Source organism: Mesoplodon densirostris, chromosome 17 (genome assembly GCF_025265405.1).
Source record: "Mesoplodon densirostris isolate mMesDen1 chromosome 17, mMesDen1 primary haplotype, whole genome shotgun sequence".
Lineage (NCBI taxonomy): Eukaryota > Metazoa > Chordata > Mammalia > Artiodactyla > Ziphiidae > Mesoplodon > Mesoplodon densirostris.
Genome location: NC_082677.1, coordinates 2,751,043 through 2,776,171, shown reverse-complemented (window position 1 = coordinate 2,776,171; position 25,129 = coordinate 2,751,043). Strand labels below are relative to the sequence as shown.

Here is a 25,129-nt window from a genome sequence, read left to right as displayed (position 1 = left end):
GAACTTCAAAAGGATAAAGTTGATTGGGGAGGTGTCTGATCTGCCATTTGGAATTATCTCTCATCTGCTGTCTGTGGATCTGGTCTGCAGTTTTTACAAGTCTAACTACGCCAGGCTCCCTGAGACTCAAGACACCTCATTAATGTAGCACACAAGTCAGCATCCTTCGAGGGTGTTTTTACACTTCATTGTTTGCATTAAAATGGTTAGGAACAATTCTGGGCTAAAGAAAAGCTCTCAGATTTGAAACTCCTTTTAAAAAATATGATAAAGTAAGTAGTTTTGTCACATATATTGATGAATATTTTTACATGGCAGATTTGACATCTGTGTAAGGGCCTGCCGCACAGGCCTGCGATGTGGGGTGGCCGTCCCCAAGGACCAACCAGCCACAGACAAAGCGGTATTAATCGCCACGGAGTTAGGACTTTGGGGATTTTAAATAATTTGGAATCTTTGATGAAAAAGTCAGCAGAAGATGAAATCACGACTTACCGTATGTACACAAACAAACGCAGAATTTCTAGTTAAGCTGTAGAGACTTGAGTAAGCGTACCCCGGCACTTGCCTTTACTAAATGTTCATTGTTCTCTATCTTTTTATCACTGGGGCTTTTTCTCCCCACCAGGCTACTCTGAAAACAAACTCCGTTTAACAGTAAATTGTTGTGAGGACGGAAAGGGGCGGGTTAGAAGCCCGCCCCAGTTGGCCCTCGCTTCTGGCCCCCTGGAACTTCAGAGAAGGTTCCGGGGCTGCTCACACCCAACAGGTGTTCCCAGGAGCAGACTCTACCTCAGGCCCACGCATTCAGGTGAGATACAAGGTTCCGTCGGCGCTGGTCCTTGGTACAGGGACACGAAGCATCCTTCGGCACGGCACGCAATGCCCTGCGCGCCGGGCGCTGGGGGACTGGATCAGGGGCGTCCGGTTCCGCCCAAGGCCGAGGCCCAGCAGCAGGTCCCCGCCCGCCCACGCCAGCCTCCGCGCTGTCCTCCAACAGGGTCATCCTCACGGGCCGTCCAGGGGATGCTCTGAGCTCTGCACAGCCTCCGCTCGCGGTCACCGGGAGGGCGACCCCCGGCCCCACCCCTCACCTTCTCCGCCGCTGCCGTCCCGCCCCCGTACTCCCTCCGTCGGTGACTGCAGCTTGGCAGATTCCACCCCCAACAAGCTGCGTTGTCGATTATGTTACCGATCACTGCGAGTTTACAGTCGATGGATGGAAGTCCACCGACAGCTCTGGCTGCAGGGCTGGGACGTGCGGGCGCAGTGCCTTGCGTCTCGCATCCTCCTGGAGCGGAGGCCGACGGAGGGCGACGGGTCTCGGTTCAGGGTGCCGGGCAGCTGTCGGCCTGCCGCCGACGTGTGTTCTCGGCAGCGGGTGCGAGGCTCAGCGCCGCGCAGACCCTGCCATCCCCCCGGCCACGTGGGAGGGCGGGGCGTCCTGCGGTTCCCCCTCCAGGCGCGCGGGGGCGCTAAACGAGGCGGCCCGGGAAAGCAGCGGGCGACGCTCTGGCCCTGCGGACGCCGACGTGCGCTGGCCCCGCGGCCTAGTGCCCTTCCCGGAAGCGCGGGGTCACGTGGTAGGCGGGCGCTGCCGTGGAGACGCGGTGCGCACGCCGGCGGGGCTGCGGGCTGGCTTCTGGAGTCCGGTTTCGTTGGCTCTCGCGCCGCGGAGCGGCTGCAGCGGCGCGATGCTGTGCGCCCGGGGGCTGGGCGGCCTCGGGGCCGGGCTCCGGGTCCGGTGGGTCAGCACCAGCTGGTCCCCGGTGGGCGCCGCCTTCAACGTCCAGCCGCAGGGCCGCCGTCTGGACCTGTTCGGCGAGCGCCGGGTGAGCGGCCCGCGGGACCCGGGCGGGGTCGTCGGGGTCCGGGCGGCGAGCCCGCCTCGCACGGGAGGGAGGTGTCATTTGCCCTGGGTGACCTTGCGGGCGGACCCCCCTCTAAGGGGCAGGTGCCGGGGGGCGGGGCGACCCCAGGTTCGGGTCCAGCACCTGCCCAGCGAGGGCCCCAGGTGCAGTGGTCCTGAGCGCGTCCCCCGAACTCCCAGCCCTGTAGCTCAGAGCCGGCCCCGGTGAGGCGCGGGCCGCGCGGTGAGCTCACCTGCGGCCTCGGTGTCTTGATACCAGGACCAGCTTCTGTCAATTAGTGTAATTAGTCTTTCCATTGATGCCCGAAGTGACGTCATTAATATTTTCCCAAGCTTTTCGGCTTTGTTTCTTTTTCTTTAAAACACCGAGTTGGAGAAGAGTCTGTTGTCCTCTAAGGTGGTGCAGGCCATCACGTAGATTTTTCCTGGAGAAAATCACTGACTTTTTGTGTTGTTCCTAGTTGTTTGTGTATCTAGGCGGCCCGCTTGGTGTCTGGCATTCAGTAGACACTCATTATTTTTTTCTTTTTTAAAATTTATTTTTTTGAAGTCGAGTTGATTTACAATGTTTTGTTAATTTTTGCTGTACAGCGAAGTGACTCAGTTATACACATATACATCCTTTTTCGTATTCTTTTCAATTATGGTTTAGCCCAGGATATTGAATATAGTTCCCTGTGCTCTACAGTAGGACCTTGTTGTTTATCCGTCCTGTGTGTAATCGTTTGCATCTGCTGACCCCAAACTCCCACTCCTTCCCTCCCCCACCGCCCACCTCCTGAAACTCATTATTGAATTAATGACTGAATTAAAGGTGAAAGGAAGGAAAGCTTGGAAGGGGTTTACCTGTGCCTGCTTTACTTTGCATTTATGGATTTTGTTCACTTTGCACTGTTACTTTTATTTTTGCCTTCTTAATTTTTTCATTATTTCTGCTATTGCCTTTCTTGGAAAGATGAGTCTGGAATATAATTACAGTGAGCCTAATCATGTGAGTTTTTCTTATTTAACGCCCAAATTTCTTTGTTTTAAAATTATTTATTTTATTTATTTATTTATTTTTTGCGGTACGCGGGCCTCTCACTGTTGTGGCCTCTCCCGTTGCGGAGCACAGGCTCTGGCCGCGCAGGCTCAGCGGCCATAGCTCACGGGCCCAGCCGCTCCGCGGCATGTGGGATCCTCCCGGACCGGGGCACGAACCCGTGTGCCCTGCATGGGCAGGCGGACTCTCAACCACTGCGCCACCAGGGAAGCCCTTAAAATTATTTTTGAATGAAATTTGCTACACCAACTTCCATGGGGCTAAATAACGTTGGTACTGACATAATTGGTGTGAGAACGAGCACAACCTGTGGGTAATGAGCAAGAAGACGTGAGGGGTAAGCTTGGTTATGGGTGGATGAAGTAGATGTAATTTTAGCTTTATTAATTTTTCTTTTGTACATCATAATTTCACGTGTTGATATCAGATTTTCAAATACGTGACTTGGTTTTTGATTAAAAAAAGAAACCCAAAGGCTTATGTAGTTTTCTAGTATCACCATAACTTGGTAGGCTGAGATTTAGAATTCCAAGAGGAGTGTGGGGAGGTGTGCTGAGACGTGAAAATAAAGTCTGTAATTGAATCATATTAAATCATTGTAAAAACCAAATATGTTTTTGGTCCTAATTCTGCTCTGCCACTGCCTGTCTTTATTTTCTCCAACTCGTTAATATATTTTGAAAAGAAGTTAACAACTTCGTGCATTCCTTCTTGCAGAAACAGTGGGCCTTGTCAGGCCTGAAAGCTCTGCCTCTTGGTGTTTCCCGCAATTGACATGTTAGGCATCTCTTGACACAAAGCTGTCTAGGCAGCGGTCTGGCCCTGTTAATTTGCCTCATTCGTGAGTTCCTGCCTGTGTTAGGCCCTGCGTTGGGCAGCTGGTTAAAATGGCGAAGAGCGGGGTTCCTAGTCCTCGGAGCTGCCCTCCTGCAGAGACAAGACTTTCCAATGCCAGTTGCAGTCCACGTGCATGGAGAACGTGTGGGCATTAGGGATGCTTGGAGCAAGTTCAGGTTGCGGCTTTCCCACTGTTTGCTAGTGACCACAGGCATGTTCGTTTAACCTCTGAAAGTGTTACCTTATCTGTAAAAAGGAGATTGATAGTTTGTGCTCTAGGATTGTGTGATTTTACGTGAGAGAACCTGTGTAAAGTACGTGGTACACTTCTGGCATGCTGTCGATGTGTAATAAGTGTTTGTGGTTTTTGTCTGCCTTCCTGGGCGTCCTAACAAGTGCGATCGAACCAGTACAAGAAGACGGTCCTTCCTTCCCATTAGATAGTGATTTTTATCTTTATCGAGGTGTTGAAATGCTTTTGGAAGGTATAAAATTTGCTGCCAGTTTCCGCCTATGACTTGGCTTAGCATGTTTATTAAATCTTTCTAAAATATATATGTACGCAGTAATCAACTCACCGTCCCTATTTCATAGTCTATGGAGTGCTTGATGCTGCGTCCTGGACCTCACTTAGTGCCGGGCAGGGTCTTGAGAACTTACTAACCTTGTTCCTGTGTCCGTGCTGTGAGACACAGCACGTATTGTCATCCCCTCATGCCTGATGAAGAATTAGGCCAAGGAGGAGAGAGAACGCGACCAGGGTCACACAGCTGATAGTGGTTACAGCTGACATCTGTGTGCCAGGCACTGTTAAAATGTTTTTTAAAAACGTGTGTCGTTTAATCCTTGCCACTTCGTGAGTTAGGTTCTGTGGTAGTGACAGCTGGATTTTGAACCCATATCGTTCTATTTTTGTTTTTAATAAAATAATTAAAAATTGAAGAAAAATTACAGTCTAAAACATTTTTAGTGTCATATGTGGAATGTCGCGGGGAATGTGAAAGTGATACCTGTGATGACAGGTGTCACCATGATACGAAGTATCAATGAAAACCAAGATTTTGTTTATGACAAAAGTATTTGTATTGCATACCCCCAGGTCATGTTTTTAGTTATCAGTGGAAACTGTTCTTTGGGTTTCAGGGCCTGTTTGGAGTTCCTGAGCTCAGCGCCCCAGAAGGATTCCGTGTCGCCCAGGAGAAGGCCTTGAGGAAAACGGAGCAGCTAGTGGGCCGCGTGTGCTCCGCACCGCCGGGGCCCCAGACCGTGCTCATCTTTGACGAGCTCTCGGACTCCTTGTGCAGGGTGGCCGACTTGGTAAGACGCCGGGCGTGGGCCGCAGACCACCTCTCAGTTTTGCAAGTTAAGCTCAGTGTATTGGGTTCAGTACTGGACTGTAAAGTTAGGAATATCTGAACTGTGAGAGCTCTTGGGTGTGATCTGTTATAGTGAGGTGTGCTGTTGAATGGGAAGAATGTACAGGAAAGGTCAGATTTAGTACTCGTACTTTAATATGTATATTTAATAAAATAAATATGTAATGGAAGATGATTACGCACATGGCAAAGATTCTTCGTGTGACAGGTTCTTCATTTATAAAAATGTCTACCAAAATTCTAGTAGAACATTTATCTGTACCTTTACAATACAATTAATCTTAGAAAAAAACTAGTTTTTATAAGCCTTTTCAGGAATGTCTTTTCTGATCAAAAATAAGGTTTTGACATCAAACTGATTGTATCAAAGGCGTCTTTTCCCCACGTTTTGAAGTTGAGATAGAAGTGCCCACAGGTCTCTCCGCCAGCTGAGACGCCCACGGCCGAGGTGGAAGCAGGCTTCCCTCTCAGCCCAGGGTGGCCGCGGCATCGTAGTGGCGCACCAGTCCCCAGTCGTGGTCACGCCTGCTCCTGTCTGTACAGCTCTTTCTCTTTTTTTTTTAAGTGAAAGCTTTGCTTATGTGCTGGTGCCTGACTTACGTCCTCCCCTATGTGACAGAGGATGTCACAAGCCTGCATCTGACATTATTATTATTATTTTTTTTGCTGTGTTGGGTCTTCGTTTCTGTGCGAGGGCTTTCTCCAGTTGCGGCAAGCGGGGGCCACTCTTCATCGCGGTGCGCGGGCCTCTCACTATCGCGGCCTCTCTTGTTGCAGAGCACAGGCTCCAGACGCGCAGGCTCAGTAGTTGTGGCTCACGGGCCTAGTTGCTCTGTGGCATGTGGGATCTTCCCGGACCAGGGCTCGAACCCTTGTCCCGTGCATTAGCAGGCAGATTCTTAACCACTGCGCCACCAGGGAAGCCCACAGCTCTTTCTTTCCGTTCGTTCTACGTGCAGCCCCACCCTGGCCGGGCACTGGGAGTATGGTCCGACCTCGTGGAGCTTATGTTCTGGTGCTGGCTGTTTTGTAGCTCTTATAGGCACTGGACCCAGCTAAGAGCTTCACCTGGGTTGACTGATTCAGCCTTCTGGGCATGTCTCCACCTGTCGACCAGGAAAGAAAGGCACTAAGAGGTTAAGTTCTCCGGCCCGTGAGTGGTGGGGCTGGGCTTCACGTCCAGGCGGTCTGGCTGCAGAGGTCTCACTCTCCACGCTTCCAGGGCTGCTGCCGCCCGGGCCGGATGGAACCTTACCTGGAGCGGCAGGAGGCGCCTCCCCATCTTGTGAGAAAGTGTTTACTTTCAAAATTATTACGCAGTAAAATCGACTTCTTCTAAGGGATGGTGCAGGTCTGTGCACGTGGACTCTGTGTGCACGTAGCCGCCCCGCGGTCAGGCTGCGTAACTCTTCCATCACCCCCAGAACGCTCCCTGTGCGTCGCACCCACCTCGCCGGCAACCTCTGATCTGTTCTCCATCCCCATAGTTTGTCTTTTCTTATGTGTCAGGGAAGTGGAATCATATTTACCGTTTGAGGCTGACTTTCTTCACCAGAGAGGCAGCTCCCCGTCTGTGGTTTCCTTCTTGCTCTCAGCCTCTGCGCTGAGCCAGTCACACCTCCGCTGTCCTAGACCCACAGCTGCAGGTTTCCCAGTTGTAAAGAGATCTGCAGAGTATCCATCCTGAGGGCGAAGTGAGCTGTGCCGCGGGCTCCGGTTCTGTCCCTGCAGGATGTGCTCAGCGAGGGCTCGTCTTGTTGGGGGATGTGGGAGACGTACTGTCAGAAAAGAGGTTTTGAACCGTCTCTGCTTAACGGTGACACTGAAATCTGAAAGGAAAGCGCTGGTCAGCAAATTTCACTTATTTGTAATTGAGTATTGGCTTTTGCGGTCAGAAATCCCAGAACTTACTGGGTGTTTGTTGTCTTAGCCTCTGTCTTAATTAACCAGTGTTCTAGCATTTTTTCCACGTTTCCACTTCTGCTCTTCACTAAAAGATTTTAACTTCTCTGCCCCATAGCTTGCCCTATTTTTGAAGTTTTTTATATTTATGAAGTTTGGTAATGTCTCATTCAAAAAGACTAGGATGTGATTTATACATGTAAATCTTTGGGTCAAAAAGCTCAAAGAATCTTCTTCTTTTTTTGAATTTTTAAGATTTTGCCAGCTAGTGAGATCAATACCATGTAAGGCATGAGTTTTATAAACTGGTCATTTTGTTTTCTTTTTCTTTCTTAACACAGTCCCCGTGGAACTGTATTATTTTCCTCACCACTTTCACAAACGAGTTTTAAAACGTATGCAGGTGTTTTGAATTTTAATATTGATTGTAAATTGTGCAGCATGCAGATGAGTAATTTATATAGCATCTTTTAAAGTTTACACAGCTCACTTTTCAGGTGCCTTAGTGCAGATGTTATCCTACTGTTACGTCAAATGTTGTATCAAACTATGGATTTATATGTTTCTACATTAAAAACTTTGATAATAAAATTAGGACATTTTACTTTGTGGTGATTTTATTTCACGTTATAGCCATACATGTTGTCTTCATGAGAATGAAGAAAATATGCAGTATTTTGTAGTTTCCCTGCATTTCTGTTTTGCAGTGTACTGCAGTTAACATGAAAACTAAAATCTAGTTTTATGAGATTTCATTAAAAAAATAAAAAAGGGATTCTGGCTTACTTAAATTCTAAGGTCAGTATAACAGCTCTAGTCCTGTGCCAGATAGGCTGCAGCTGGGGATTCCTATTTACTTAAAGGCAGTCTTTGTTCTCTGCACAAGGGCTGGAATGCAGTTAACTCAGCCTTGAAAGGACACCAGGTGTGAGCGTTAACTAGAAGCGCCTCCAAGCGATGCTCCATGGGCCAGGTAGGAACACTTAGGTAGAAAGCTCCAGATTATTTGAAGTGAGAGTCTGCTCTTTTGAATGATAGAAGTAGGAAGAATTCACTTGGTTTTTACATTTGCAGGAGGGAGACTTCTCTAAAATAAAGTCAGTAAGAGTATTTTGGAATGTATTTGGAAATGAAATGGACTTGGTTCCCGGGAATAACAGAATTAATGAATGCTCAGGAAGAAGCTGCTCCTCCCACCGGTTTGGGAAAGTTCCAGTAATGGAAATACTGGGTCAAGGCAAATGGCACATTTTAAAGCTCACGTTTTCATTTTCGCCCTCAGACCCTGGAAGCAAGCTCCCCATCAAACGCCCTTTTGCTTTTGTCTCCCCTCCATTAGGCCGATTTTGTGAAAATCGCTCACCCCGAGGCAGCATTCAGAGAGGCCGCGGAGGAAGCTTGTCGGAGCGTTGGCGCCATGGTGGAGACGTACGTGTGCCCCTCCTCCCGGACCGTGCTGGGCCGCGGGGCCCCCGGGTCTGTGCCCCAGGTCGTCCGTCTGCAGGGCTCGCCCCGCCGTGGGGGATGGGGCGTGGGGTTGGTGTGTGAGCCGCAGGGCTGCCCGGGGCGGGCGGGTCGGGGGAGCCCGCGGCCTGACTCTGGGCCGCCTCCCTGTCTGCTGTCCCTCGGTTTTTCCTCCCTGGTCAGGGGAGTGGTGGAGTGATCTGCGTCTCAGGGCTGCTGGGAGGAGGACGAGACGGTAAATGCAAAGTGCTTGTGGTGCTGGGGGCGTGCGGTGGATGCCCGGGGTCCTCGGTCTCCTCGTTGAAGGGATCGTCAGCGTCTCGGGGGCGGGCGGGCAGCGCGAGCTGGCAGATGGCCGTGTGGTGGAATCGCTGTCGCCCTAGAGCTGTGGCCACAGGGCGAGAGGTCAGCGTGGTCACCTCTGCCCGGTGGCCTTGCGGTCCCCTTGGGGCTGGTGTTGGGGGCGTCTGGGCACATCGTAAAGGCAGTCTGGGAGCTGCGGCAGGCACAGGCTGGGGTGAAGTCGGTCACTTGAAAGGGACTCGGAGTAAATGTAAGCATGCTGGTCAGAGTAACGGGGAGGGGGCAGGGTGCCCACCAGGATGGGGGTCAGCCAGTGCGGGCGCCCGGCCCCCGGGCTGCAAAGACCTCGGGACCTGTGTCTTCCAGCCCAGCGGAGGCCCCTCCGTCCCCCGGGGCTCGCGTGGGGTGTACGGCTGCTGCTAGCCGGTGCCCCCAGCAGCGTTTGCCCTTTGGGGATGGTGCGTGCGAAATTCGGCTCCTTGAACGGGTAAGCTGGTCCCTGCGTGCTGAAGGCGCCGGAGCCGAGGGCTGCCGGGGAGGTGAGCGGGAGCGCCGGGCCCTGCCCAGGGCCTGCGTGCTGCTTCAGCAGACGGGGGCCCCTGGTTCCGCGGGAGGACAGCCGGCGCCTTGGTCGGTAGAGAGGTGGTGTCGGAGGCTCGGCCTGCGGTCCCCCCTTGGCCGTGGAGCGCAGCTCAGTCCTTTGCTGGCACCGGGCCCTGCCCCCCTGGGGGGCGTGGGTGCTGCCGAGGGACCTGGCCATCGTCACCGGACAGAACCCAGAGCCTTGCCCTCCGCCCTCCTGAGCGCTGGCTCCTTCTCTCCCGTAGCCTGAGCTGCACCCTAACTGCCCAGGGCAGCTTTGAGTAGGATGCCTTCCGGTGCCCGAGGAGAATCGACGGACTTTTCAGTGGTGGAAAAGCAAAGATAAAACTGGACGTATTTGTTTAGAATTAATGCCAAATATAGACTAAATTACAGACTTATCTCAGAGTCCTACGATGTGGGACATGATGTGGGAGATGTGCTCAAACCTTGGACGTGGGTCCGGCCGGCCACCTCGGAACAGCTGCCCTTGGACGTGGGCGGCCGGGGGCCGAGCAGCCAGAGGAGGCGGCCGTCCTCGCTGACCTTCTCCTGGTTCCTGGGGCTGAGGCCGAGCCGGCCCCCCCTGCTGAGCGTTTCTCGGCGGGCGGGGCTGCCTTGGTCCCGCAGGTTCAGGGTGGCCCGTGAGCACCATGGCGACAGAGGCCCCTCGGTTCGTATGAACCTGCAGGGGTTTGATTGTGTGTGAGCTGCCCGGGGAACCTGACCGCCCGCGAGCCCCTGAGTGGGCCTGGCGGGCAGCGCTCAGCCCTTGCCCTTCCCCGAGGCAGGAGCTCTGGCCCGCACTGTGCTCTCGGGAGAGGAACTCAGGAGCGGTCGGTGGTGCCGCGGGCGGGCGGGCAGGCAGTGCTGGGTGGGCCGGGCCCGAGTGCGGCCGCGGACAGTAGCCGCCTCCTCTGGGAGTGGGGGCCATGCCCAGCGTCTCGCTGAACCCTGGGGGCCACCAAGGGTCTAACCCTTCCGGACCAAGGGCATGGTAGCCGGGGCCCATGTGGCTGCAGGGTGCGGCTCCGAAGCCTGTGCCCTCGAGCTGTCCCCGGTGTGGACCCGCCACTCCCCCCGGGTGAGCCAAGGCAGCCCAGGCCCGGCGCCCAGTCAGGACTGCAGGTCTTCGCGTCTGTTCCTCCCCTCCCGTCCCCGCTCCTCTCCTGTTAGGGAAACCAGTGGTCCTTGGCATGTTGCCGACGCGGCTGGTTCTCGATGGAAGCGGGGTCACGTCCTGTCTGCTCTCCTGTCCCCAGCTGTGGACTGTGGCTTTAAGTTTGTGCTTTTACTTTCCGGGACAGTTAGTACTAACACACTTCCCGTCCCTTACTAACTGCGGTCATGCCATTCCTGGTCCAAAGGAAGAAACAAAACAATACCCCAAACCTTTGGCCTCTGGCCATGTGGATGCTGGAACTTGACACCATTCTCTTCACTTAAAGCAAAAAGAGAAGGTACTAGAAAACCATTTAATTTTTCTTATTTGTAATTTTTCTAGGTTGAACACAAATGTGGAATTATATCAAAGTCTGCAAAAACTATTAGCTGATAAAAAACTTGTGGATTCCCTTGATCCAGAAACCAGGTAGGTACTCCTTCCTTTGCGTTCATCGCGGTTGTGACTGTGGAGCTGAGCTTGAAAGCCATCCCCGCGCTCACGACCCCTCTGTCCGGATGGTTTCTCCCCACGTGACGAGTCCCACACCCTCCTTGGACGCCACTCAGACGGTGTCTCCTCCGAGAGCTCTGTGCCTGTCTCACCCCGGCCTCCCGCCCAGCTCCGCTTCTCTCAGTCCTCACGCTCCCAGCCTTCTCTCCTCTGCCCGTTTGTCGGCTCAGCTTTCCCACCCGCTGGACGGGAAACTCCTCGAGGGCAGGGCCCGGTCTGATTTGTTCGCTGCTGCATCTTAGCACCCCACAGCTGCGGCCTGCAGCGGGGCCCTCTCCAGGGAATGGGTTCCTGTGAGCAGCTGACGGTTCCATTTAGCTGCACTCCTAAAGTTCCGTCATTGCTACAGCGGGAGCTGAAAGCAGAGTGCTTTTATTCAGGATCCTTGAAATGGTTGGCTTTGGTTCATACCGTTTATGATTCTGAATTGAAAAGACCTAATTCTAACTCAGTACACAAATTTTTTTTTTTTTTTTTTTTTTTTGCGGTACGCGGGCCTCTCTCTGTTGTGGCCTCTCCCGTTGCGGAGCACAGGCTCCAGATGCGCAGGCTCAGTGGCCATGGCTCACGGGCCCAGACGCTCCGCGGCATGTGGGATCTTCCTGGACCGGGGCACGAACCCGTGTCCCCTGCATCGGCAGGCGGACTCTCAACCACTGCGCCACCAGGGAAGCCCCACAAACATATCTGATACAGGACTGTGGATATTGTATTTCTTTGCTCAGATTTATTTATTTATAAAACGTGGTAGAGTTTGTCGTTAACCCCCCTGTATGTTATTTGTGTCATGGCACAGAGACGAATGTCTTTTCCTGCCTTTTGCACTTGTCTATCTCCTTTTTCTTTATGGGATGCTTACTTGGCCCCGTCTGCTTCCTCCTCTGTTGTCTGTCTCTGTACGTGGCCTGTGACCCCCAAGTGAAGCCCAGCCCGCAGGGATCAGTCAGTGGTGGTGTCTCATGTTGATCTGGTGTACGAATGACCACGCCGTGTGAGAAGCAGGGAGGGGTTGTCTTCACCTGTCTGCCTGTAAGCGGTTACCTGTGGTCCTGTTTCAGTTCATTGATCCTGATGCTCAGGATATGGGTAAAGCTGGCTGTACAATCATAGCAATGGGTCTTTATTATAATTTTAGGTTTGAGCATTATTACCTTTGTTAGCAAAATGAGTAAAAGTGGAATGCCTGCTAATTGTGCTGGACTTATACCGAGCTGCTGCTGACTTTGAGGAACAACAGCTTGTTCACGATCTGACTTTACTACAGATTTGCTTTCCCATATTTAATGTGTAAAAATGGAAGTAGACTGGCAGACCATTTGAGGTACAGAGGAGTTGTGCTAATTGGACATGTACCACATTTCTAGATGTTACTAAGATGCCAATAGGACTTTTATTTTTATAAATATTTTTTATTTATTTCTGGCTGTGTTGGGTCTTTGTTGCTGCACGTGGGCTTTTCTCTAGTTGCGGCGAGCAGGGGCTACTCTTCGTTGCAGTGCACGGGCTTCTCATTGCGGTGGCTTCTCTTGTTGCAGAGCACGGGCTCTAGGCACATGGGCTCAGTCGTTGTGGCGCGCGGGCTCTAGAGTGCAGGCTCAGTAGTTGTGGCACGTGGGCTCTAGAGTTCAGGCTCAGTAGTTGTGGGGCACGGGCTTAGTTGCTCTGCGGCATGTGGGATCTTCCTGGACCAGGGCTCGAACCCATGTCCCCTGTATTGGCAGGCAGATTCTTAACCACTGCACCACCAGAGAAGCCCAGGATTTTTAAAATAACAGAATGATAAACACATTGGGAAAAATAACCTGGGTAGAAGATCAATATTCTGGAAAGGAAAGGTTACATGTGAATGGAAGGAAACAAGAATTGGAAGAGATAATTATCAAACTGTCATGGCACTTGTATATCATCAGGAGTGTTGACTGGCACCCAGGAAGCACCTTGCATGTGGTGAAGGAGAAGTCAATGCCTAAAACAAAGTATTAGAGATTTAATACATTACTTTGTCATGAGAAGATAACGTATAGAAGAAGTGACATCATCATCACATTCTTGGGTGCATTCCTTGGAATACTAGTTTTGTGAGGTATTAGAAAGTATTCCCAGAAGGGTCCCATTGATCAGTAAGTTTGGAAATCGGACGTATTAATGCGTTTTCCTCTCTTGGAGAATTTCAGTATATTAGAGTCTCTGGGAAGCCCAGCCATAAAGAAACCTGTTTCACTTGGGGTTTTCCAGAACCATCAAGAGTTTTCTTGGGCTTCCCTGGTGGCGCAGTGCTTGAGAGTCCGCCTGCCAATGCAGGGGACACGGGTTCGTGCCCCGGTCTGGGAAAATCCCACATGCCGCGGAGCGGCTGGGCCTGTGAGCCATGGCCGTTGGGCCTGTGCGTCCGGAGCCTGTGCTCCGCAACGGGAGAGGCCACAACAGTGAGAGGCCCATATACCGCAAAAAAAAAAAGAGTTTTCTTGTTTGCAAAGAATATAACAAACACACTCCAGAAAATATAATGGAGGGAAAGTCCCAGTCACAAGAGCAACAAAAGCTGTGATACAGCTTGGAGTACACTCAGGAGGGCAAAGTGCAGAACCTCCACACACACAACCCCCCGCAAGGCATGAAAGATGATATTTAAATGGAGAAACATGCTGTATTCTTAGATTAGAAGAAGAAGTAAATATACCAGAATAGGCAGGAAAGATCTGGTAAAGAAAAACGCTACAGAGGGATTTGTACCAGATAGTAAGACATATTATAAAAATACTGTATTTAAAAGAGCATCAAGTGCATTATACTTCGGCCAGAAGAGTCCATTAGGTCAATGAGAGAATAGAGAAATTTCAGACACAGACACAAATGTCTGTAGGACTGTATTTAACACAGGATAGAAGTATCGTTTCTCATCAGTAGGGAAAGGCTTGGTTTTCAGTAAATGATGTTAGGCCAATGGAAAAGTAAATTAATTTAAGATTTAAATATCTTTAAAAAAGAAATCCTAGAAGTATTGATAACTTGGAATGTGGAAGGTCTTTCCTCACAGGGTACCAAAATCAGAGCACAAAAGGGAAGATTGATTTGATCATATAAAAATCGCAAGCTTTGGTCTGGCAAAGCCCTTCCACATTCAGAGTCAGAATAGACAATGGAACAGATGTTACTTACATGATAAAGGTTAATATAGTTACTATGTTTAGAGGTGTTACAAATTACCAAAAAAGAAAAAAAGCGAACCCTCTTAGAGAAAAATGGGTAAAGGATTCTCTTCCTGAAACTCTTATTTCACAAAGTAAGGAATGGCAACGTATGGCTGTTGAACGTGTAACAGTGTGTAGTGTGACACTGGTACTAAGTGGGATGTCATGGCTGGAGATGGGTCTCCAGTTAGAGGCCTTGGCTGGATATTGGTTCCCCAGCTCTCCAGGCCTTAGTTTTCTCCTCTGTGCCACCATGGAAGCCCTAAAAGCCATGTTTTTGAAGAATATTTAAAGATACAGAGAACTGTTCAATGTTTGTGATATAATTTTACAAGAAAAAGCAAGATACAAAAGTCTGTGTAGTTGTATCCCAGTGGGAGTCCTGGTATAACACGTTGAAAGTAGATTGGATAGAAGCCGGGGGGACGTGGTATCAGCCACAGTCGGTTGCCATGGAGATAGTATCTTCACGAGACCAAAGATGCACCTCAGACTGTGCTTCTGAGGATAAGGGTCCTGTTGGGTATCCCCCCAGACCACCTAGCCTGGCCCCCGGGGACAGGAGCTGTTTCGGAGCCCAGGAATCAAGTTACTGCTCCTTAAGTCCACACAGAAAGTCAGCAAACTTTTTCAAGTACCTGCTGTGTGCTGAGCACCAAGCTGCTTTCTAGAACCTTACCTTATTTAAGGAAACATGTTCTTCATAGCCTTAAGAGAAAGAAGAAAGAAAAAGTCATATGTTGGAAGGAAATACAAGAATTTTAATAGTGGTTATCTTTGGTAGGATGAGTGATTTTAGTTTTTTCATGCACTTCTACAGTAAAGCTGTTACATGATAAACCTATGTTATGTAACACGATAAACTTACTTACCCAGTAAATTCCCACCCCTAGTTGATCCCCTCGCCGTCTTTCGTTTCTCTTATTAAAACAAAACAGAAACCACCTTTGCTGGAAGAGAGGGTGTGTGTGTTCTAGGTTGACTGTTGTGAGGATGAGAGATGAATGGGAGACAGAGATGACGAGGACAGTCCGGGGCTTGAGTGGAGCCCTTTACATTATTTAAGAAAGAAGATCTGTTGAAGTTTCAGAAATTTAGAAGAAATTTAATTCTGTTCATTCAGTGTATTGGCACAATAATCAGGAAGATGAATATATCCATTATAAAAAGTCAAGAAAAGCAGGAGAATAGATCAAATATTTGGATAACTTAATTCCAGAATAAAGTAGTTTTAAAAAAACACTACTGGGACTTCCCTGGTGGCGCAGTGGTTAAGAATGCGCCTGCCAATGCAGGGGACGCGGGTTCGAGCCCTGGTCCAGGAAGATCCCACATGCCGCGGAGCAGCTAAGCCCGTGCGCCACAACTACTGAGTCTGTGTGCCACAACTACTGAAGCCCGTGTGCCTAGAGCCTATGCTCTGCAACAAAAGAAGCCACTGCAGTGAGAAGCCCGTGCACCGCAACGAAGACCCAATGCAGCCCCCCCCCAAAAAAAAACTAATGAAAGCAAGGAGTGTTACACTTGAGCTTGGTTCCCAGAATGCAGCAGGGTTAAGAAAGAAAACAGTTCTCCTTAGCCCAGAGATTCCACTTCCAGTACAGCATCAGAAAATTTACTGTTCTAATTGGCTGCCACTAGTTGGAAGAAAAACTGAAAATATCATGTAGAAAGCCTTTGAAAAACTATCCAAGTATAAACTGTTTTATGTTTTTAATTATTGGGATTTGGATGGACTTGAAATAATCAATCATCACGGTGGCCTTCACAGGTTTGCACTCTGTGAATAAAAGAATAAGCTTCTACATGAAATGCTAATCTTAATTGTTTTTCATGTTCTGCTGTACCTATACTGGCTTATTTCAACGTTGGTTGAAGCTAGGTTTTGTTCCCTCTTTGTCTGCTATGCTTCAGCTTCCCATAAAACATTTATAACCCAGCAGTGAAGTCTCCTGCCACATGACTTGCCATCATACAGCCTCAACACAACCATTAAAAAATTTCTGTGTTTGTCCAACGTTTAAGCTTGTGGAGTGGAAATCATGAATGCTATTGGAGCCCGTAGCAGAGGCCCCAGATTTGGTCGGAGGTGGGGGACAGTGTTTAGAGACCTCACCGTGGTGGATAGGGTGTCTCACGACTCAAGGACTTCTGACATGAGGAGGGCCTTCCTGTAGGGTGGCGGACTTGGGGCACGGTGGCCCGTTCAGGGTGGTGGCAGTGTGTCCTGGACTAGGATGACGGTGGTAGAGAAGTTTAGAGGGGTTAATTTGGCTGATTGCCCCCCCCCAATAAATAGCTACTATTTGCTGAGCTGTTTTCATATGCCAGTAAATTAGTGATATGCAATTATACATGACTTACATTTTAGTAATACTGACATAAGCGCTGTGATATACACTTCTGCTTCCTGGTCCCCCGATGTTTATCAGTCACATTTACTGATGAGTGATGGTAGATCGTTGTCTCCTGGGCATCAGGGACCATGTTTCCACCCTAATAGATCTGAAGAGCTGTGTGTCCCAGCCCATGCCTTTGTGGCCCAGCATGGTAATGTCTTGTTTCCAGGTCACACAGGTTTTCCTTTCATTTAGTATGTTATGAGTTCAGTATTTTTTGTTTTAAAGAATAGGTGGATGCTTTCTTTTTTTTAAATAAATTTGTTTATTTTAGGGCTTCCTTGGTGGCGCAGTGGTTGAGAATCTGCCTGCTAATGCAGGGGACCCGGGTTCGAGCCCTGGTCTGGGAGGATCCCACATGCCATGGAGCAACTAGGCCCGTGAGCCACAACTACTGAGCCTGCGTATCTGGAGCCTGTGCTACGCAATAAGAGAGGCCATGATAGAGGCCCATGCACTGCAATTAAGAGTGGCCCCCGCTTGCCACAACTAGAGAAAGCCCTCGCACAGAAACGAAGACCCAACGCAGCAAAAATAAATTAATTAATTAATAAACTCCTACCCCCAACATCTTAAAAAAAATTATTTATTTATCTATTTTTGACGACGTTGGGTCTGCGTTGCTGTGCATAGAGTTTCTTTAGTTGTGGTGAGCGGGGGGTGCTCTTCTTTGTGGTGCGCGCGCTTCTCACTGCGGTGGCTTCTCTTGTTGCAAAGCATGGGCTCCAGGCGCGTGGGGTTCAGTAGTTGTGGCATGCGGGCTCAGTAGTTGTGGCTTGCGGGCTCTAGAGCACAGGCTCAGTAGTTGTGCCACACAGGCTTAGTTGCTCCGAGGCATGTGGGATCTTCCTGGATCAGGGATCAAACCCGTGTCCCCTGCGTTGGCAGGTGGATTCATAACCACTGCGCCACCAGGGAAGCCCACGAGTTAAGTATTTTGATTCCCCTGTTCCCTAATGGGAAAGTAAATCATCTTAAATTAGCTTATAACTAAAAAGGGAAAGATGGGGACTTCACTGGTGGTGCAGTGGTTAAGAATCCGCCTGCCTGTGCAGGGGACACAAGTTCGATCCCTGGTCCAGGAAGATCCCACATGGAGTGGAGCAACTAAGCCTGTGTGCCACAGCTACTGAGTCTGCGAGCCACAAGTACTGAGCCTGCACACCTAGAGCCCACGTGCCACAACTACTGAAGCCTAGAGCCCGTGCTCCGCAACAAGAGAAGCCACTGCAGTGAGAAGCCCACGCACTTCAACGATGAGTAGCCCCCTGTTCACCGCAACTAGAGAAAGCCTGCGCGCAGCAGCAAAGACCCAATGCGGCCAAAAATAAATAAATTAATTTCAAAAAAATAAAAAGGGAAGGATTAACTTGTAAGTATAAAATATTACAGGAGAAAATTCCTGAAAAGTTGCCCCTTTAGATGTTATCCAGGATACTTTCTGTTCTGCTGTTGCTTTTTTATTGCTGCTAATACTTGACATTAGGATGAAATTGTTACATTAAGGAAAGGTTAGGAAAATTAGGGCCTGTTGTGAAGTTTGCAGATGAACTTTACGATCATTAAAAACTGGATTTCTACAAAGCACACTGGTACTCATTCTTGAAGTAGGCATCTTCCCTCCTAAGTCTAAGCTGACTTAGCCCAAGGGGAAGAGGATGGTGGCTTGAAGCTGATGAAGAGTCTGCTTTTTGATAGCAGGAGTGAAAGGTGATGTTTCAGATATTGCTGACCTGTTGAAGGGTATTATGATGGTCTTTGAACTCCCTAAGCACTTTATTTGTACCCCTGTTAGGAAACTTATTATTTCTTTTGCCTTGTGTTCATTCATTCAAAAAGTACTTATCCCCGTCTGGGCCACGCCTTACGGATGAGCAGAGCATCGTTCTGTTTTGTACACGTGCTGAGGAGGAAATGTGTTACAGTTCTGCATGCACACCTTCATGCAGAGTTCAGGCAGCATGTGTGTGTCCCACAAGGACTTAATTTGGTGCGTTGTGTATAGTTTGCAGCAGATATTCTTGAAGGAAAGACAGTTGAAAAGATGTTCATTTTTTCCTTTCTAGAAAAAAGCAGAAAATTTGGCCTTGTTGGAGTAATTGTCATTCATTGTCAGTGTAAGGCTTGTTGTATAGTTAGCACGGTGTATCTGATACCAAATCATCCATAGGAGAGCTTAAAGCCCAGTCAGTCAGCCAGCTGTTTTGCCTGACTTCTAAGATGTTAAGCTCCTGGTTTCAAGCAAACGTGTGTGTGTGTGTGTGTGTGTGTGTGTGTGTGTGTGTGTGTGTGTGTGTGTGTGTAAACATCCGGCTTTTGGGCAGTAAGATGGATTTATTTTGCAAAAAAATGATTTTTTTTTTTTTTTTTTTTTTTTTTTTTGTGGTATGCGGGCCTCTCACTGTTGTGGCCTCTCCCGTTGTGGAGCACAGGCTCCGGACGCGCAGGCTCAGCGGCCATGGCTCACGGGCCCAGCTGCTCCGCGGCATGTGGGATCTTCCCGGACCGGGGCACGAACCCGTGTCCCCTGCGTCAGCAGGCAGACTCTCAACCACTGCACCACCAGGGAAGCCCCAAAAAACTGATTTTTGTTCATAATTATCATTACCTGTTCTAACCTGGCACTTATTTTATTTATAGGCGAGTGGCCGAACTGTTTATGTTTGATTTTGAAATCAGTGGAATCCATCTAGACAGAGAAAAGGTAACCTTGTTTTTTGGCTCCTCTTGTTTTACTGATATCTAGTTGGTATATTGTTGATGTGGTTCTTGTACGTTGCTTGAATTTCCACATTATAAAGACACCTAGGTCGTTTATGTTTTAAAATTCTCCTGTAAGTTGTATTTGAACATAGTGCTCTCTGGAAGTTGGCCTGTCACCCAGGGTAATTCAGAGTTAAGAAATGACGTGAGACGGTTGGGGCGTTTTAGGTGTCACGGAAGTGGGATGAGATGGGCCGTATCAGGAAGGCCAGCTAGTGAGTCGGAAAGCTGGCGCTGTTGAAGATTAGGGTCTGGTTGCAGAAGTACAGGACGTGTTGTTGAGATCCAGTGCAGGTGTGTTTGTTGATGTAATACCTGTCTTGGACAGACCCCCATAGTTTCATTCTGAAAGCAGTAAGCATGGGTTATACAGTGTTGAAACTGGGATGGGAGGAGGCTTCTTTGTCCAGACCCCTCCTTTTACACGTGTGGGAACAAGGCAAAGCGATCTGTTCAAGTTCCCATCCTTTGTCTCAGGATCTCTCACCCTGGCTGCTGCTCATCCCAATGAGTGCTTATTCACTTCAGTATTAAGCTCGGGGCTGGAAGAACGGGATGGTTCAACCAGCACCCAAAGAGCTGCCTGCTGCAGTGTCTCACCCTGCCTTCCTGCAGCCTAGACTGTTATGGTGCTGCTTTCTTTTTTAGATAAATATGTTTCTCCTGGTAAATATACGATAAAGCCACTTACCTATTAACAGAGATTGGTTTATCAAAGTGTCTTGGAAAGTAGAGGGCAGGATATTGAGAATACGTGTCACATACATAGATGCTGTCATTTTGGTTGGTGCTGAGTGTGAGTAATTCTGAGGCCACTCACATGTCTGTGTACTTGTGTGGCCTTAAGGACTCAGCACGTGACTCCTGACCTAACCCGGCAGTCCCCAGGGCTGATAGGCTCTACTGCAAACTCAGATTGCCTGAAATGGACACATTTGCCCCTTTCCAGACCAGTTTGTTATTAATACTTCTCTGTACCAATAATGCCACCGTTCTCTGAGTCACCCAAATCCAATTTTGGAGTCAGTTTGCATTTTTTCCATTCTCAGTGCTCTCATATCTCAGTGACCAAGTCCTTGGATTGTTTCTGTAGGGCTTCACTTGCCTCTGTCTGCATCCCCAGAACAACTCACCTTGATCCTTATCACCAAATACCTGGGCCATCCTAAAAGCCATTGTCTTCCTACACCCACTATAAGTAACAGTGATTAAGCATTTGCTCTTTACATCACATATTTCTCATCAGATCTTCAGAGCAGCTTTGAGGCTGGTACTACTACTATTCCTGTTTCATGGGTGAAGACGCTGAGGTACCTAGAGGTCATGTGATTTCCCCAAGGTCACAGAGCTTGTAGGTGGAGGAGGCTATTACATAGGCCAAGCCGACTCCAGGGCCTGCCCAGCTGCCCTGCCTGCAGGCCTTCTGGCGGTCAGTCTAACCTGTCTGTGACCATTGGAGTACTTTCCTTAAAGTGCTGATTCAATTGTTACTCTCCCACCCAGAACCTTCCAGTGCCTTCCCATTGCCCATTGAAAGAGTATAAATGGCAATTAATACGTAGAACCCCCAGCTGTCCCTGCCCCTACCCCCGTGTTACTCATGGCCCTGCCCTCCCTGCTCTGGTCCTGTGTCCCCTGTGGGTTTGCCTGTCTGAGATCCCCATTAAGCCTTCATCTTCGGGCCATGGTGTCTGCAAAGCTGTTCTCAACCCCCCAGGTGGAATTTTGTGTTCATCCGAACTCACATTTTACTTATTTCACACATAGGACATTTATCTTTAGGTGGTTATTACTGCGTTGCTTACCTAAATCACAGGCCTCTCAAGGACAGGGAGTGTGGGTTCTCTTTTTTCACGCACAGGAGTTTTAGACTCAATAAAATAATGAATGTGTGAGAATCATAATGATGCTCACTAACATTCATCAGATTCGATATTTTCAGGAGGAAGTTTGCTATTAGAGAATCCGGGAGAATAGTTTTATTACTGTGTAGAATCTTCATGAAAGATGTTTTTGAAACTTTATTAAAAAGTAGCATGTCGGGTCAAGGTCAGCTTCACCAGCACTGACTTTGCTGCTTTTATCTAACGTGTGTTCTTAATAGGACAGCTGCCCCTCCTAGCAGGTAAACTACCTGCGAGCCCACCCACGGTGAAGATGCAGTAACGTAAACCTGCTGAACTCCCGTGTCGTCACTTCAGTGTCTGTTGTCAGAGGTGCTCCCCTAGGACAGGGGGCAAGGGCGGCAGAGCACGCTGGCAGAGGGCTTGAGTCGAAGCCACTAACCTAACCTACGAACCGTAAAGGCCTGCGTTCTGTCTGTGTTCTTTCCAGGTTATTCCCTACTTACATTTTAGGGTCTCATGAATACAATTAAAAATGAAAGGAAGTGTGTTCTTCAGCAATCATTTAATAAATGCAGCAATTTCATAGCATTCTTAGAGCTCCGAGTACCGCATGTTTAATTATGTCCAAATGATGAAATGATATACTTAGCAGACTGTTGGTGGAGTCGGGAAATAAGCAGTTTTTATTTTTCCAGGGATTGTAACAGGTGATAAACTCCTTGAAATAACTAATTTTATCACTTTTTTTTTTTTTTTTTTAAATAGTAAAAAGCTTTGAGGAAAGTTTTTGGAGCTATAGTATAATTTCCAGATGTCTTTCTTTTTTGTTATTCCACTGGTCACCATTAGGGGGTGACACATGGCCATATCAGAAACAAAATAGGCAAAGAGAAGTCTGGATGATAAAGACGTAGGGGTATCTGAAAACTTATTTTTCCTATGAAGTTTGAATTTTCTGTATTGAAATTTTTTGTTATTAAAATACACTAAGTTTTTTCCAGCAGCTTATCAAGGGTACATCTGCATCATACATCGTTGTCTTTTAAAAAACACTAGTGTTGCCTAATCATTTTTTAGGGTCATAGCGTAGTTTAGAACCTCTTAATAGCTATCGACCCCCTTGCCGGGAAGTTTGCCTGTGATTTCACCTGAAGCCCGTCCTGAGCCCAGGTCTGGATGCCTGTCTAGTTTTCCTGTAACAAGTGCCTGAAAATTCACCCCTTGTCCCCAGGAGGACCTGACCACTGGTGTGGACCTCAGTTTTAAGGACCTCATCCCAGACATTTGTGGCACCCCTTTGATGGCACAGGTTTTCTCAGGAGATGGTGTCCTAGGGGTGTGACTGACGAGAAAACCCACCCCATTCTGTCACTGTCACTGACGGCCTGAGGCCTGACGGTGCCAGCCATGGGGCTGGGACATGTGGTCCTGCCCCCGCAGCCCCGACTCCAGCCCTCCTCACCTCTCTGCTGCTGTCCTGCTGTAGCCCCGCAAGTGGGTGCCCAGCAGAGCTTCGGAAGTGCCCCTTCGCTGCGCTTCAGTGAGGAGCTGCGTTAATTATACCTTCCTTCCCCTGCCCTTGTATCTGATCTTTTAAGACTGAGAATGTTTTCTAATCTGCCCTTCAAATACTTCATGTATTTAGTCTGAAAAGTATCATATCAAACAGATTCAACTACTCCCTGGCTCACTTAACTAAGAGGTTTTCAGGGCCAGGGGAGGACCTGGACTTCCCAGTGTTGTTAATTTCACAGATGCGTTGTATAACTCAGACTTTGAATAGAATGTCTTAAAGCCTAGAAGCACTAAAAAAAACCGTAAGATAACTTTTTGGTCAGGATATTAAATATCTATCAAAAGTAGAGTTAACATTTGTAGTACATTACTGTGTATTAAACATTTATGATCCAAATTATATTCAGTATTCATTTTATCACTTAATATATTTAGTATCTTATTAAATTATAATTCAGCTATATGTGTTGATTTGCTGTCTTCATAGATCACCTATTAAGTTTTGAGATATTACCTAAATAACTTTGATTACTGCCCCCACGTACAGCGTAAAAGAGCGGTGGACCTGAACGTTAAAATCTTGGATCTGAGCAGTGCGTTTCTCATGGGAACCCACTTTCCCAGCAAGATTGAGAAGCATCTCCTGCCGGAACACATTCGGCATCACTTCGAGCTGGCCGGGGACCACGTGCTGGTGGATGGTCTGCGTGCAGAAGTGCCGGATGACTTGGTACGTGCGCTCCATCCTCCGTGCAGTTTGGTCCCTGTACCGGGGCCACGTCTGTTGTGACCCCCAGATTCAGTGATGAGATAGTCACACCTTTAAAAATACGTTAGTGTCACCAAGCACTAAAAATTGAACTGGGGGCTGTTAATTCTGTAAATGCTTTGAATAATGACAATGGTTTGGTGACTCCTGTATCATAAAGGGCTCCTCCTTTTCAAAGTATGACGAGCAGCAGCAGTGATGGCCATTCTGGGGACTCAGACTTTAATTGCATGTAGTTTTCACGTCACCTGGTTAAAGGTGCTTCACGGCACGTGTGTTGGCTAAAATTTGTGCCACCCTGCGCCATAGTAGAGAACCCAGTTGAGTATGATTTGTCTCCCATACCAGTGACAAATCCAGAAGCTTTATTCACTTTTTGGAGACCATTATTCTAAAGCGTGGCTCGCCTGCAGAACAAAGTGGGGGAGGTACCCTGTATTATGATGATGTAGGACTTTGTACTGTGCATGGATGTCTTTTACCTTTCACTTTCTGAACATAGGTGCGAGAAGCTGCTTATAAAATTTTTCTTTATCCCAATGCTGGTCAATTGAAATGTTTAGAAGAATTGCTCAGCAGCAGAGACCTTCTGGCAAAGTTAGTGGGGTATGCTACATACTCCCACAGGGCTCTCCAGGGAACAATGGCTAAGAATCCAGGTAAGCCTGTTTATCCAGCTTTAAGGGCAAAGTAGGGTTTTTATGAGGCTGAACTTACGATTTTAAATAGCTCTCAGTTGCTGTTCTATTTTTCATATAGTCAGAGACCAGTTACTGAGATTTCTGCTTCTTTATTAGAATTTTTAAATAGAGCTAACAGTTTGGAATGTATTCCACCCAACCGATGTATTTTATGTACACACTGAGAGCAAATCATACTTAAAACTTCACTGATGATGATTTGAATTGTTTTCAGTTTAACTCAGCTGGTTTCTGTGCTGAGTCTAACCAGATTGGTTAGAATTAGTGTCAGAGAGAATATTTCTGCTGAAGTCAAGGTTCAGTGTAGGCCGGGTCATGTAAAAACCCCTCCTTTCAGAGAGAAGAGGGCTGCTTCGCAAAGTTGGCGCTGGGGCGGGCGTCGGGGGAGCATCTCTGCTGGGTTTGCTCCGTTCAGTTCTCTGTGATTTATGATGTATGAGGGAGAATGGTTTGCAATGAAAACGATACAAACCTATATAGCATATCTTTCAAATGTATATAGTGTATCTTTCAACTGTCAATTACAGTTACATTTTAGACACTGAGTCCAGGGTAGGGTGGCCTCGATGGTGGGGCTGTTCAGACCCAGGTGTGTTGTAGGGGTTGGGTGTGCATGACTCGGTGACGGGCTGAGTTGGGGGAGTAGATGGCCGCAGACAGGCGGGGTCTCTGGCCGTGCGTCGGGACAGACGTGCCGATCGCGGGGTCGGGGGGCACTGGGAGGGGCTCTGCGCTGTCTCTGCCCCTCCCGTGTTCCCTGCAGTGTCCGTAGCTCCTCGGAGGTTTTCTTGAACCCAGCACGCCTTGTTTCTTTCTCTCTTGTGCACGCCGTCCCCTCGGCCTGGCCTCACTCCCGTCGGTCAGCCGTGGGCACGTCTCCCTCACTCGAGGCC

General features: G+C 48.6%; 1 protein-coding gene across 1 annotated transcript in view; it reads left to right on the top strand.

Moving 5' to 3' along the window:
- The first annotated feature begins 1,578 nt into the window (after nt 1-1,578).
- Nucleotides 1,579-25,129, top strand: part of MIPEP (mitochondrial intermediate peptidase) — a 144,120-nt gene continuing 120,569 nt past the window's right edge. Inside the window, exons 1-7 of the mRNA XM_060079683.1 lie at nt 1,579-1,832; nt 4,893-5,066; nt 8,367-8,455; nt 10,881-10,967; nt 19,282-19,345; nt 23,314-23,496; nt 24,038-24,194. Coding sequence (XP_059935666.1) covers nt 1,695-1,832; nt 4,893-5,066; nt 8,367-8,455; nt 10,881-10,967; nt 19,282-19,345; nt 23,314-23,496; nt 24,038-24,194 — 892 coding nt within the window. The 5' untranslated portion in view covers nt 1,579-1,694. The remainder of the gene's footprint in view (nt 1,833-4,892; nt 5,067-8,366; nt 8,456-10,880; nt 10,968-19,281; nt 19,346-23,313; nt 23,497-24,037; nt 24,195-25,129) is intronic.